This window comes from Arvicanthis niloticus, chromosome 14, assembly GCF_011762505.2.
Source record: "Arvicanthis niloticus isolate mArvNil1 chromosome 14, mArvNil1.pat.X, whole genome shotgun sequence".
Lineage (NCBI taxonomy): Eukaryota > Metazoa > Chordata > Mammalia > Rodentia > Muridae > Arvicanthis > Arvicanthis niloticus.
Window position 1 is genome coordinate 11040157 of NC_047671.1, and position 12400 is coordinate 11052556.

Sequence of the window (12400 nt, forward strand, 5' to 3'; positions counted from 1 at the left end):
GACAGTGAGCCCCGTTTTCCCAGAATTTATCACTAGCTAATAGTTCAACAGATAGGGGTAATATTCCATAAGCATCTTCCTCATTTACCTCCAGTAGTGGACAGGTCCAGTTCTGGGCATGTCCGGTGAAGATAACTCCTTGTAGCTATGAGTCTATGGTTGTCATAAGTATGTCAAATCCAGAAAACTGTACTTTTGCAGTTTTTCTCCCTGTTTCCCAGTTCTTGTATTCCTTCTTGCCTTCCTCCTTGAGCCTTTAGTGGTATAAATGTCTTGCTTATGGGTGAGAACTACACTAACCCCATTCTGAGCACCTTGAGCAGCCAAGAATCTCTGTATTCCCTGCTGTTCACTGCAAAGAGAACGTTTCCCGATTAAAGCTGAAAGTAACATTTGCCTGTGGGTGTAAACATACTGATTTTAAAGGTGATTTAATACCATTTTAACTTAACAAGCCAACACTAAGACATTTCTCTCTGAGGGCTATAGGACTTTTGACGTTCTGGCAATGTGTTGTTGCTGCTGTTGTTGTTGTTTTGTTTTGTTTTTCTAAATTTACAATAACAAGCATGAGTTCTCACCGGTTGGATAGGCCCTAAATCCAATCTCTAAATGTGAAGAACAGTACTCTCTAGTACTTTTAATATCTAGCAGATAGTCAACTGTTTCTTACCCTGTAGGAGTTCAACCAAAAGAAATAACTTGTCCTTTTCAAAAGAACCTTTAAGGCCAGGACTACAGAGAGTTAATTTAAATTCAAAGATAGAAGAAAAAATTGTATATGCCAAGGCAGGGTGTCACATACTTCCCATGAAATAATACATTATCAAGACAAATTTCAAAATCATTACTGATTCAAATTCAAGTACAAAACACAAAATGTACAATTTACACTGTATAACATTAGGCAAGTAGCTTCTCTTGAGCTCTCATGTGCTCTCCCCATAGCATCTTCCAGATCATCTACTGCTGCCTGGTTGTGCCTACACTGGAACCTCTGAAAGTACAGGCAGAGAGATGTGACCTATGGAAAGAACCTTCTAACATACATCAACCCAGAAATCAATTCACACCAAAGCTCTCATTACTAGTTAAGGCCAATAGTGTTCCAACTATCTTTATCCCGAAAGTTTTCCCCCAAATTGACCAAAGTTCCCTTTAGGGGCATTCAGAAACAAGAAAAAAATTCTCTTAAGAAGTCCATAAATAAATCTGTTTCCTTAACAACCCACCCAAATCTGTCTTGTATATCTAGACTGTGTCATTAATATGAACAAAATACAGTGTAGCAACATCAGAAGCAATTTCTAGAGTCCTCTAAATAACCAAGACTTGGTAGTTAGCCTCCAAATTTGGCCCACAGTACTGACACTAGGTCTGAAAGTCTGGGGCCAAGAGTCACGGCTAAGCCCATTCTTCCTTTATCATAAAAGATGTGAGAAAAAAATCAGCAAATGCTGATAACTCAGGCTCCTGAAAATGGGAATGAAGAAGTCTCTAACTCTGGACCAACAGCATCGTAGCCATTTGCTTGGCAATTCTGGGGGATCTGGAAAATTATTTCTATTGCAGCTATAAAGAAATAAATTTGTATTTCACCTGGGTCTGTCATAATTATTCTGTAAGCGCAGCAAATAGCAGGCGAGACAAAGGGCAGTGACAGGAAAGAGGGCAAATGTGGAATCAATCTTTGCAGCAAGATCCCAGAAATTACTGTCCAATAATGAAACAATTTGAAGAGAGGAAAAAATCTGTAAACATTTAGAGGGATGCTGGAATCATGAGCAATAAGGAGAAAGATTTGTGGATACCAAACCTTGCCAAGTCCAAAACACTCTTCTCCCCAGTCTGAGATTTCAAATTTATTAGAGGAGAAATCGATTTTAGAAAACCATCCCACATTTTGTGAGGGCACTTGATAATAAACATAGGAACGAATTATGGCAATCTTTAAATCCAGAAAAGAAAAAAAAACAAAATCTGAAAACCATTTAGTTCATTGGCCTGGGATAAAACGTATGAAGAGACCCAGAAGCACAAAATGGCTCATAGGGAAAAGTTCACCTTCATGTCTACCTTCATGTCTGCACAGGCCACATCAGCTCTGCTCCACTCTGTCCGTCATCTGCAGGAACACTGACTCAGAACTGAAAGTTGGAAAAATAAGCATAATCGCAAAATAAGGTTCAGGTGTTCTGCACATGTAGAAACCTCAAGTACCACAGTGAGCAAAAGAAAGGGATATGGTTATAATACCCGGTGTCAAGTACAGGTCAGCTTATGGCATGGGTATGTCCTTGTCACAACATAAACCTGAGAACTTCATCACTGTTCCTGTACCATTAAGTCAGAGGGCAGTAACCAGTGTGATTTCAGAGAAATGGTGAATCTCTCATCCTCCCAAAGCTATGTGAATAGAAGCCTCAAGAGGATGAAGACTGTAGCTGTCTTCTGTACTAAGAGTCCACAAAATGCATGTTTGCCACTTATCCTTCACAATTTTAAGCTTATAGCTTGAAAAATATCAAGCATATACCATATCAAAGAAGCATTATTAAATCCCATATACTCATATGCTCGGCTTCAGCAATACCAACTCCTGATCAATCACATTTCAGCAATGCGTCTGCTTTCTTTCTCTCTTCCTCTTTTGAAGCCAGTCTTGGATGGTTTCATATTTTCTCACTCATGGGTGTTTTAATTCATTTCTAAGAGACAAAGCAATGAAAAGTTAAAAGTTAATAATAATACCGTGATTATGCAAAAAAAAAAAAAACCTAACAATTATACCAAGCAATACCTAGCCAGGGTTTAACTTAAACTTATTTCAGAGTCTCTTTTTTAACATTTATTAAAATGATAGCCAAATAAGATTGTTTTATCTCCTCCATGACTTTATAATTAGTTTTATACTTGCCCAAATAATTTTTTGAGACACCAGTCGTTTAATTTGCATTCCCTGCAATCTTCAGTTTATTGACTAAATCTCCAAGTGCTAGTTGTCATTGGTATTTTACAATTGGTTAGCCAGCCACTGTCCTGCCCAAGAAAGAGCCATTATGCACACATTGAATGGCAAAATAACTTCTGCCGTCATACTAGCTACTTTTGAATGCTAGTTGCCTCATGTCACTGATAGCTGGTGTGTTGGGGTGTAAGCCATTTTCTTTTTTCTTCTCCACCTCCACTACATTCTCCTCCTTTTTTTTCCCCTGTTTTTTTCGAGCCAGGGTCTTAATGTACTCCAGCTGTTGTAGAACCCAGGCCATAGCCAAGGATGCCCTTAACTTCCTGATCAGCCCACCTGTGCATGAGCTGGAGTTACAGGTGTGCACCAGAACGTGGGGTTCCGATAAAGAACATTTTTAACATTCAACAACTTCTGCTGGGCAGCCCCAGTTTAAAAGCTTTGTAACCCTCTATGAGGTAACTTCGGAGGAAAATAAATATTGAAATCTCTCCCTTCACCAAGTCTTTCATTCACTATTGATTTTCCTCGCAGTGGCCACTGTGAGCTTTTCAGTTGGATCCTGAAAATGAAGTAAAATTTTCAAAGATCTGCATCTTTAAATTTACAAACATGATTTTTAATTTTTTTTAAAATTGCAATTTGAATTTTTCATCCAACGTTTTAAATGTAATTATACTGCTTAACTTCTAAGTTTCTCGTTCCTATGTATATGTATAGGGTTCTACTATCCCACTCTATGGTCATTGGCTCATGAGCTTTCACTTAGCATTTATGTTTTCTTCATTCTCCTATAGCATTCGCTGAACTTGCAGGGAACCTCTCCTAAGTCCTTTTGCCTCTTATTACACATAAGTGAGGGAGTCAATCCTGACACGCAGCAGCTAGGGCACTGAGACCGCATACCTTCAAGTCCAGCGGGCTTCGGCCTCATCGCTGTCTGAAATGATGGTGCCAATTTATACCATGCCAACAACCTGCAAATGTTTCATGTTCCTCACAGCATCATTGACACTAGGTTCAGTCTCAAACTTCATCTTCACTGGCCACCTACCTATTATATTTGCCCCCATGTGAGCATCGAAGTCGTGAAAGCATTTCTGTCAAGTTTTACTCAGATAATACATACAACTAATAAAATTACCTGGTATCTATACCTAGCGGTGCTATAGGTCTACAAAATTAGCATCTAGGTATTGTGGGTTGCACCTCAGGTAGTTCCGTGATAGATGGCATACACTACAGAGAGAGCAAACTGCACACTGATGCCCACAGGTTTGTGGCGTATTTCTGACTACTGAGAATCTCTATGCATGAGGTATATTGCTTGTCTCTAACAAGCCTTGATAGCAAACTCCTGGTCCCCACATTTGCAACTTTTGCCTTGGGAATCCAAACTAGAACGTTTCCAAAGGCGGTGACTGGAAGGCAGCCAGGATTAGTCTCATTTGCCATCCAGGAAGCAGCTCTCAAATCCTGCCCATTCAGGAGGTGCAGTGCACACGGCCTGTGAGCTGCATACAGCCACACAGGACTGATAATTGAGCCACCTTTCTTTTTACAAGACTAACTACAAAAGTTTTATTTTTATAGTGAGAAGCTCACTCCGGGCTTTGTTCTATTTTGATCTTTATAACTTATTTTAAAGATCGCTCAGTAGTTATTCATTGCTCAGTCAGTCTAGCTGACCTTTGGCCAAAAGCAGTGGCAGTTTGACCTGGCCTATGGAACTCAGCGCTTCCCACTCCATGAGGCTAGTCGCATAAATAACTTCAAATAAAACCCTCCTGGAAGTCTGTGATGGGCCACAGCATGAGGGAGAAATGGGGCACCATGGAAAGAATGAAGTGGGAGTTGCCAGAAATACTGAGAGTGATGGCCAAGTGTTAAGCATAGTTTTCCATTTCTCCCTTAAGATATTTATCCTTTCAACTAATGGATGAAAATAATAATAACGGGACCACACGAGAAAACAACAGAGTAAAATGAAAAAATGTCCCCTTTAGAGTTTAGTCTTTTAAGTGAGCTTCTTTGGGGCAAATCACAGCAGCAAAGAATTCAGTGAGGTGACACTTAAGTCTGCAAACAGCTAGCAGCCAGCACAAAAGATGAACAGCGTGCCTGCGCTTGTGCCCAGGAACGCACAGGTACAGATGTGTGTTTGCCAGTACACAGGTTCTATGTGCATGCGTGCCTGCTCACAGACAATAACGGGAGAATGCGAAAGGTTGGCTGTGTCTTGAAGCCATTCACACTTTATGGTGTCTGAACTTCAAAACGAAGCAGTTCTGAAGGCCCATTTAGTGGCTCAGTACAGGACTTCCTGAGAAGTTAGGCTCATAAAATAGAGGAGCATCTGGCCAGCAGCACATGAAAAGGGCCCTTTGCAAACAACTATTCAGCAGGGGAGTGTAAACCATTGAGAAACACCTGGCGGATATTGCCCTTGAGGTTCCCAGAGGGTGAAGGTTAGGAAGAAGTTGGTTAATTGGGCATCATCAGGCAACTTGATAGCTCCAGAATACTGGCGGGAAAATATTAAGAGACCACACCTTCTCAACCGGAGTGTTCGGGCACAACCCCCTCACAGTAGGATCTGGTTGAATGATGTGGGTGGGCTGTGTGTAACAGTTCAAGGTCAGACAAAGGGAAAGTATCAACTAATGCTTAATTGAATTGGGTCAAATGTCAAAGGGCTGAAAGAAAGACAGGGGGAGAGAGAGAGAGGGAGAGAGAGGGAAGAAGGGAAGGGAGAGAGGGAGGGAGGGAGGGAGGGAGGGAGAGAGAGAGAGAGAGAGAGAGAGACTTATATTGTGCTATCATTGTTTCAAGATTCTAGGGAGATCTGAACCTCAGTTTTCTTATTTTTAAAACAGGAGGGAGAAGGGAGTCAAGCATGGCCCTGAAGGCCTCCCTTCCCTGCACTCAACAAGGCTGAGGCAAAAGGATCCAGTTTAAGAATAACCTGCCCAGCATACAGAGATCCTGTCTCCAAAGACACAAAGAAATAAAATAACAATCACAGTGTTTTTGCATAACTGTGAGGATTGAATTGATGTAAATAATGCTTTGTACACATGACTAGTCAGCCAATGTTTATTTTTTTGTTGTTATTTTCTGTTTAAATAGAGAAACAATATACGGGAGGGCATTGTGTGCTGAGCTCAACCTCTCCCCTCTTGTCTCCTGCAGCCAGCTCCTCCCTGAAGAAGAGATTCAAGAGACGGGAGATCGAAGCCATCCAATGCGAAGTGCGGAAGATGTGCCATTACACCAAGCTTCTGTCCACCAAGAAGAACCTGGACCACGTGAACAAGATCCTGAAGGCCAAGCGGCTACAGAGACAATCAAAGACGGGCAACAACTTTGTCAAGAAGAGGCGAGGCCGGCCTCGGAAGCAGCCCTCGCAGTTCGATGAGGACTCCAGAGACCAAATGCCAGTGCTGGAAAAGTGCGTCGACCTACCCAGCAAGAGAGGCCAGAAGCCCAGCCTGAGTCCCCTGGCGCTGGAACCGGCCTCGGGCCAGGATGCAGTGATGGCCACCATCGAGGCTGTCATCCACATGGCTCGGGAGGCGCCGCCGCTGCCCCCGCCGCCTCCCCCACCACTGCCACCGCCACCGCCTCCACCACCACCACCGCCCCCGCCGCTGCCCAAGACCGCTAGGGGCGGAAAGAGGAAACACAGACCGCAGCCCCCAGCGCAGCCCGTACAGTCCCCGCCACAGCCTCTTCCCCAGGAAGAGGAGGTGAAGGCCAAAAGGCCACGGAAGTCCAGAGCCAGCGAGAGTGATGTCCTTCCCTAGGGCGAGCCTGGGTGGTGGGATCCGGGCTGGGACTGACGAGGGGGAGCACAGCAGCCAGGGTGGGGCTGATGCCCAGCCACAGGGACACCCCGCCCCTCTCTGCAGCGGGTGGGCAGGATGGGCAGAGGGCAGGGTGGAGCTATGGGGAGCTCTTGAGGTAGTAGAGTGAAGGGACCCCTCCAAAAAAAGTAACTGCTGCTGCTGTTCAGTGGCAGGATCCTCGCGGGCTGCAGAAGACGGAAGAACGCAAAGCTGGTGCTTAATGTTGGCCACCTGACCTTCCTCATCCCAGGTGTGCCCTTGATTCCGATTTCAGTTGCTGGTCAGATAAATTAAATGGGAAACACCATCAGCAAACATTCCAAGGGGGAGTAAAGCTGCAAATTTACCAGCTGGCTTGTTGTAAGCCACTTCCACATAATTGGGTTTTTTTTTATTTCTTTTGGTTTGCAAACTCCGCTAGGCTTTGGGGCACCAACATCATCTTCAAGTGACCCGAGAGATGAATCTTTCCGTTAACAGCACAGTGGCTCAGATGGAATCTTGTGCTCGAGGTGGAATTGGACTGATAGGCGACCTTAGATCTGCTCGTGTTCCTGTCTCGTACACTGATTTTGCATTGTCTTTTTCCTGCTTTTTCCTTTGTGTTGTATTTTCATGTACTCTCGGTAACTTGCTGCCTTCAACTTTTTGGTACACATCTAAACAAGGTGAACTTTACTCACGTTGTAAAGTCCACTCTTCGGGTCCTGCCTCAAGAAACCGGCTTTGAATCCCAGTCATTGTGAACCATACTCAGTACAGATTAGAAGCTTTTCAATTAGTGACTCAGAGCAGTCAAGGGATATATCGACCCAAGTGTCAGCCAGGTTATTTTTATACTTAAAACATATCAGTGGCGAATAGGCAGGGAAAAAAATGGTTTTAATACCCCCACCCCCCGCAAGACCCCCCCTCAAGTGGAATAACTGATAAGCCACCAAAAATCAAAATCCCACGCCCACTAGAAAGAAAATTGTCTAGCAATGCCTTGGTACCTGATTATTTTCATGCAAAGAGCTGTCATAGGTTGTTAAGAAAAAGAAACAAAGACAGTAGAAGTCCATTATCTCTTAATAATTATTCCTTAAGATCGAATGGGAGCAAGTGTTCTTATCTAAAATAAATTAATAAATAAAAAAGTATTCAAAGGGTATCACCACTCCAGTTGTATCAAGCCACCTTGGACAAAGTATCCAAATTGTGGTTGCCTTAATACACTAAAACATTGCTGTACATAATGTAATTATAAATCTATCAGTCTGCATGGGTGCAAACTGTGTGTGACAAATCGTCTTTGAAATGGTCAATTTCAATTGTACATTTCTCATCCAAGTTGTACTTTAGCCTCTGGTTTAGTGTGAACAGATATTCCGTCTATCTTCCATTTCCACAGCCCAAGTTCGGACTTAACCCACTGCCGTAGATGTTGTTAAAAGTCAGATGTGGAAATTTCAAATAAGTATTCTCAGTTTCCTCCCTTACTCCTCCCCTTCTTCAAGACATCAAATACCTGGCATCATAGCTTATATAAAGAGAGACAACATTTTCTAAGGGGAATTAGGACATCTGGTTTACCTCCAAATTACGATTCTTTACCGAAAGTTGGGACCAGCTAAGAAACTGCATTATCATTTCAGAACATAGGATCTCCTTCTCAGAGAGAGATGGATCTATTGGGGGAACATAATGAATAAGTGAATAGTATCTACTGAAGGAAATTTGAAAGTCCCAAGTTAATATGCTTATAAATACACCACTGAGTCGTGGCACCAACAGTTGCTTGGAACTACAGAGCCATCCTGTTCTGCACTGTCGAAATGGACTTCATGTCATTTGCAGCCTGCTCGGTCAGTCTCTTTTAATCCTAGCAATATATACATTTAAAGGACTCTGCTTATTTCGAGCTTTTATCCTAGATACTCAGTTCGTGACCTGTGTTGACCTATATATGGCATTTCATACAATTTGAACAGCAAAATCTAAACAGCCGTTTTCAATCGGTCACTCCCAAGCCATGTCTGAGTAGCTCCAAAGTCATAGGGAGGAAGACAGAGATCAGTCCTCTTCCCCCAACCATTGCTACGAAAAAGCAGCCATTTCCATTCCAGTTAAGCCATAAACAGGGTTCTCTTCCTGATGGACTTTGAAAACCATTTCTTTCTTTCCTCCTTCATTCATGGGGTGTACAGTCTCCCAACCCAATTTATAAGCAGTCTAAACCTTCCTACAGATGAGAGAAAGCTGGTGCTTAATAAACCTCAAGGGACATCCACCATCTGATTGGTATTAACCTGCATTTGGTGATTAGTTCAAAAGAAGTTTGGGTTGGAATCTCTAAACAAATAAAAAGATTCCAGGAGAGATACAGTGGATTTACCACTTAACGCATGAATTGGGGTGTATTGTTATCTGTGAGTTCAATGTGAGTCACATGGAAGTCCTTGCGTGCAAGCTCTGAGAACTGTTTGGAAGACTAGAGGACCAAAGAGTGTCACAGTGAGCAGCAGCTGGTGATGCAAGGGAGCCCATCCGTGCACGCGGTGGTTCCCCTACCACCCAGTGATGTCCTCACTGCTGCAGCTGTCTTTCTCTTGTTTTTCATGAACCTGGCTTTATCTCATTGCTACAACTATGTCTGTATTCCCTAACTGCACCCTTAACCTCTCCTTTGCTGCCCAGGCCCCTCTACGAAGCCAGTTGAATTTCCACATCTAAGTGGTTTTACAGCCAGAAAGAGAACCCAGCTCTTGATTCCGAGTCTGGAGGTTCTTACCCACACAACACTGCCTTCTGGGGATGCATTTCTATTCTGAGAGGGGTTGTTTCGAAACCTCAAGACTCCATTTACAGACCCACAAAACATTTTGTAATGATCCCTTGCTTATAATTTCAATTTTTGCTTCTTTGTAGAATAGTCCTTCAGCGAGTAGGTAGAGACCCACCTACAGTGTAAGGAGTCCAATTAAAGATGAGAAGGTAAACATAGATGCAAAAGCTCCTTAGAGGTGCTGATGGGTCTTTAATCCACCTTCCTAAGGGACTAGAAAGCCATTTGCTTTTTGACCCCCTCATCTCAAATGAGAGGAACAGAAGTTTAACTTCGTCAAGTGTGGAAGGTTGTTCTGTGATTTGGCAAGACCAGGACTCAGCAGTCACTGGCAGCCTGGCAAAGGTGACTAAGGGCTGGCAGTAGAATGGTGTGTAAACTTGGCTGCCGACTGCAGTAGGAGGCCATGTTCAATGGCAGTTAAAATGTGTGTTCTGCACACTGCTGTATCTATAAATATGATAAGCAAGTGGTGACAGAATTATAGTAGAAGGTGATATATTATAAGCAGATCATAAAGGATTTGGTATTAAGACTTAAGTAGAAAAATCTTACTCCTGGCTTGTTACTCAACGATATTCAGTTAATGAGCCTGTGCGGTGTCTTTTTCCCTATCACTATGAAGGTTGACCTGGGAACTGTCTAAAAGTCTATACAGATATTTCCAAAGCCTTTAAATGCCAACTGTAGCATAGAGGGGGAGTGGTGGGAGCCGAAATGCCTCAAAAGCCATTTAAGTGTTATGTCGCAGGATTTTCAGTCCTACTCATTATGTAAAAGTACATAAATATAGACATTTTTCTCAACACTACCCTATCGTATCACAATGGTCCAAATGCCAGCGCTTACAGATAATGTCATCACAGTGCCTAGAAACTCAAACTGTAATATACCGTAGCATCTTCTTGGTGTTTCTTCACGTTTCTTTCCACAAAGCAAGGCTCCCTCTGCCTCGTGTTTCTAAGAGAGTTCACCCCACTGAGGAGCCTGCCTTCCCTGTTGGACTCTGTCACTTGGGGAACAGTCATAGAAGCACATATCAACCAAGGAAGAACCTTCCTGGATATCTGTCTCCCATTTGCCCAGGTATAATAAACACTAAAGAGGGGAAAACTGAAGAACTGCCAACTGGTCAGTCTGGAAGGGTAGTTATGCCCTGGATTGGTGTCTTTCTTTTTCTTCCTTTTTTTAAAAAGAAATCTATTTCTTAAATAATAATAAATGCACATGACGTGTTAAATATGTACATATATATTTCAAAAATGGGCACAAGATTGTCTTACAAGTCCTTCTGGCTAATTTTTAGTTTGTATTCATAAGTGGTTTTTAAAAGCCTTTTTTAAAGTGTAATTTGCATGTTCTACTTTGATTGTATGTAAACATATTTTAGAACAAAAATGTATTTGTATTTTATTGAATATAGAGGCAAGAAAAATTGTACATTGTTTGAAATGTTCTTTTGTAACAGTTTTTATTCATAAAGCATTTTTGTACATTTAAATGAACATGGACTTGCTGTCATTTGAGGCGTAGCGACATCTGGCATGCTTTACTGTCATGCTCTCCCATGGTCTTAGATGTTGGGTTTTAAACATTTTTTTTTCTAAAAGAAAGTTCAGTCTCTTTCGCTACCAGATCAGGTTAGCACAGTACAGAGCACTTAACTATTAAAAAAAAGTTGATCCTATTCATATGTTATTCATTGTGTGAAATTAAAGACATTCAATTCAGTCTAACATGAGTTGTGAATTCTTTTCTTTTCTTTCCCATCTGGTTCACATCAGTAGGCAGTTTAATAGCATTTGAGGGTCTCTCCTCACACCAAGTGGATACCCAATCATTGACAAAATCTTAACCCAACCTCTGTCTCTGGGAAATTCACTGAAGACAAAATTTGAGTCCAGTTTGCAGGGTTTTATGTCCAGAAAATATTTTCCTACCTGGATGTCCTGCAAAAGTTGATTCAGAGCAGGGCAGATGTCCTCCTAACAACCAATCTCAGTGTGCTGGAGACCTATTTTAGCCTACGGTTTTAACAAAAACAAAACAAAAAAAATGAAACAAACAAAAAAACCATATGGATGGGAATGGAGCTCCCATCCCAGATTTTCTGTGGTTTTATTCATGTTTCTGAAGAGAGAATCCCTGTCTGAACTCCAAGTGCTACTCCAATGATAGGAAAGAAGGACTTTTTTATAAACACCACTTACTGCTCACCTACTGCTACCTATACTGCGTACCTTTGTGTCTGAGCGAACATACATGGCTTACATTTGATCAATAAACTAGCTCTTCTAAGCAATATGAAGAAGGGTGAAAAAGTCGCAGAGAAAAACATGAGCACACATATTTTTCACTTCCCTCCTTCCCTGGTCCTATTTTTTACTTTGTATTTGGAAAACTGGAGAGTGCAGTCTGTACTTTTGTCTTGTTTATAAAAACACCACATAGGATGAGACTCTTTTTGCCTTCTTTCTCTTCTTCCAAGACTGCATGACCCAAAGCCAACAAGACATATAAGAAAGGTTATGAGCAGATCTCCATACCCTCCCCAGTCTGTGGGACCCACTATGGCATTTACTATGGAATGTGGTATTTAAAGAAGCCACAGACACTAATACTGGTCAGGTGGGATGAGTGGAAGCTTCCAGAGGCTGATCCACTGGTGGATGGAGCACTGAACATTGAGGATCCAGGACTCAGAAAATTCCTGTCGATTTGTTCTTCCTCTTCTCTGCAGTCTGTCTTGTAGTAAAC

General features: G+C 42.2%; 1 protein-coding gene across 1 annotated transcript in view; it reads left to right on the forward strand.

Moving 5' to 3' along the window:
• Setbp1 (SET binding protein 1) overlaps positions 1 to 11379 on the forward strand; it is a 349619-nt gene extending 338240 nt beyond the window's left edge. The window contains exon 6 of the mRNA XM_076912387.1: positions 6161 to 11379. Within this exon, the coding sequence (XP_076768502.1) occupies positions 6161 to 6774 (614 nt within the window). The 3' untranslated portion in view covers positions 6775 to 11379. The remainder of the gene's footprint in view (positions 1 to 6160) is intronic.
• The last annotated feature ends 1021 nt before the right edge of the window (positions 11380 to 12400 follow it).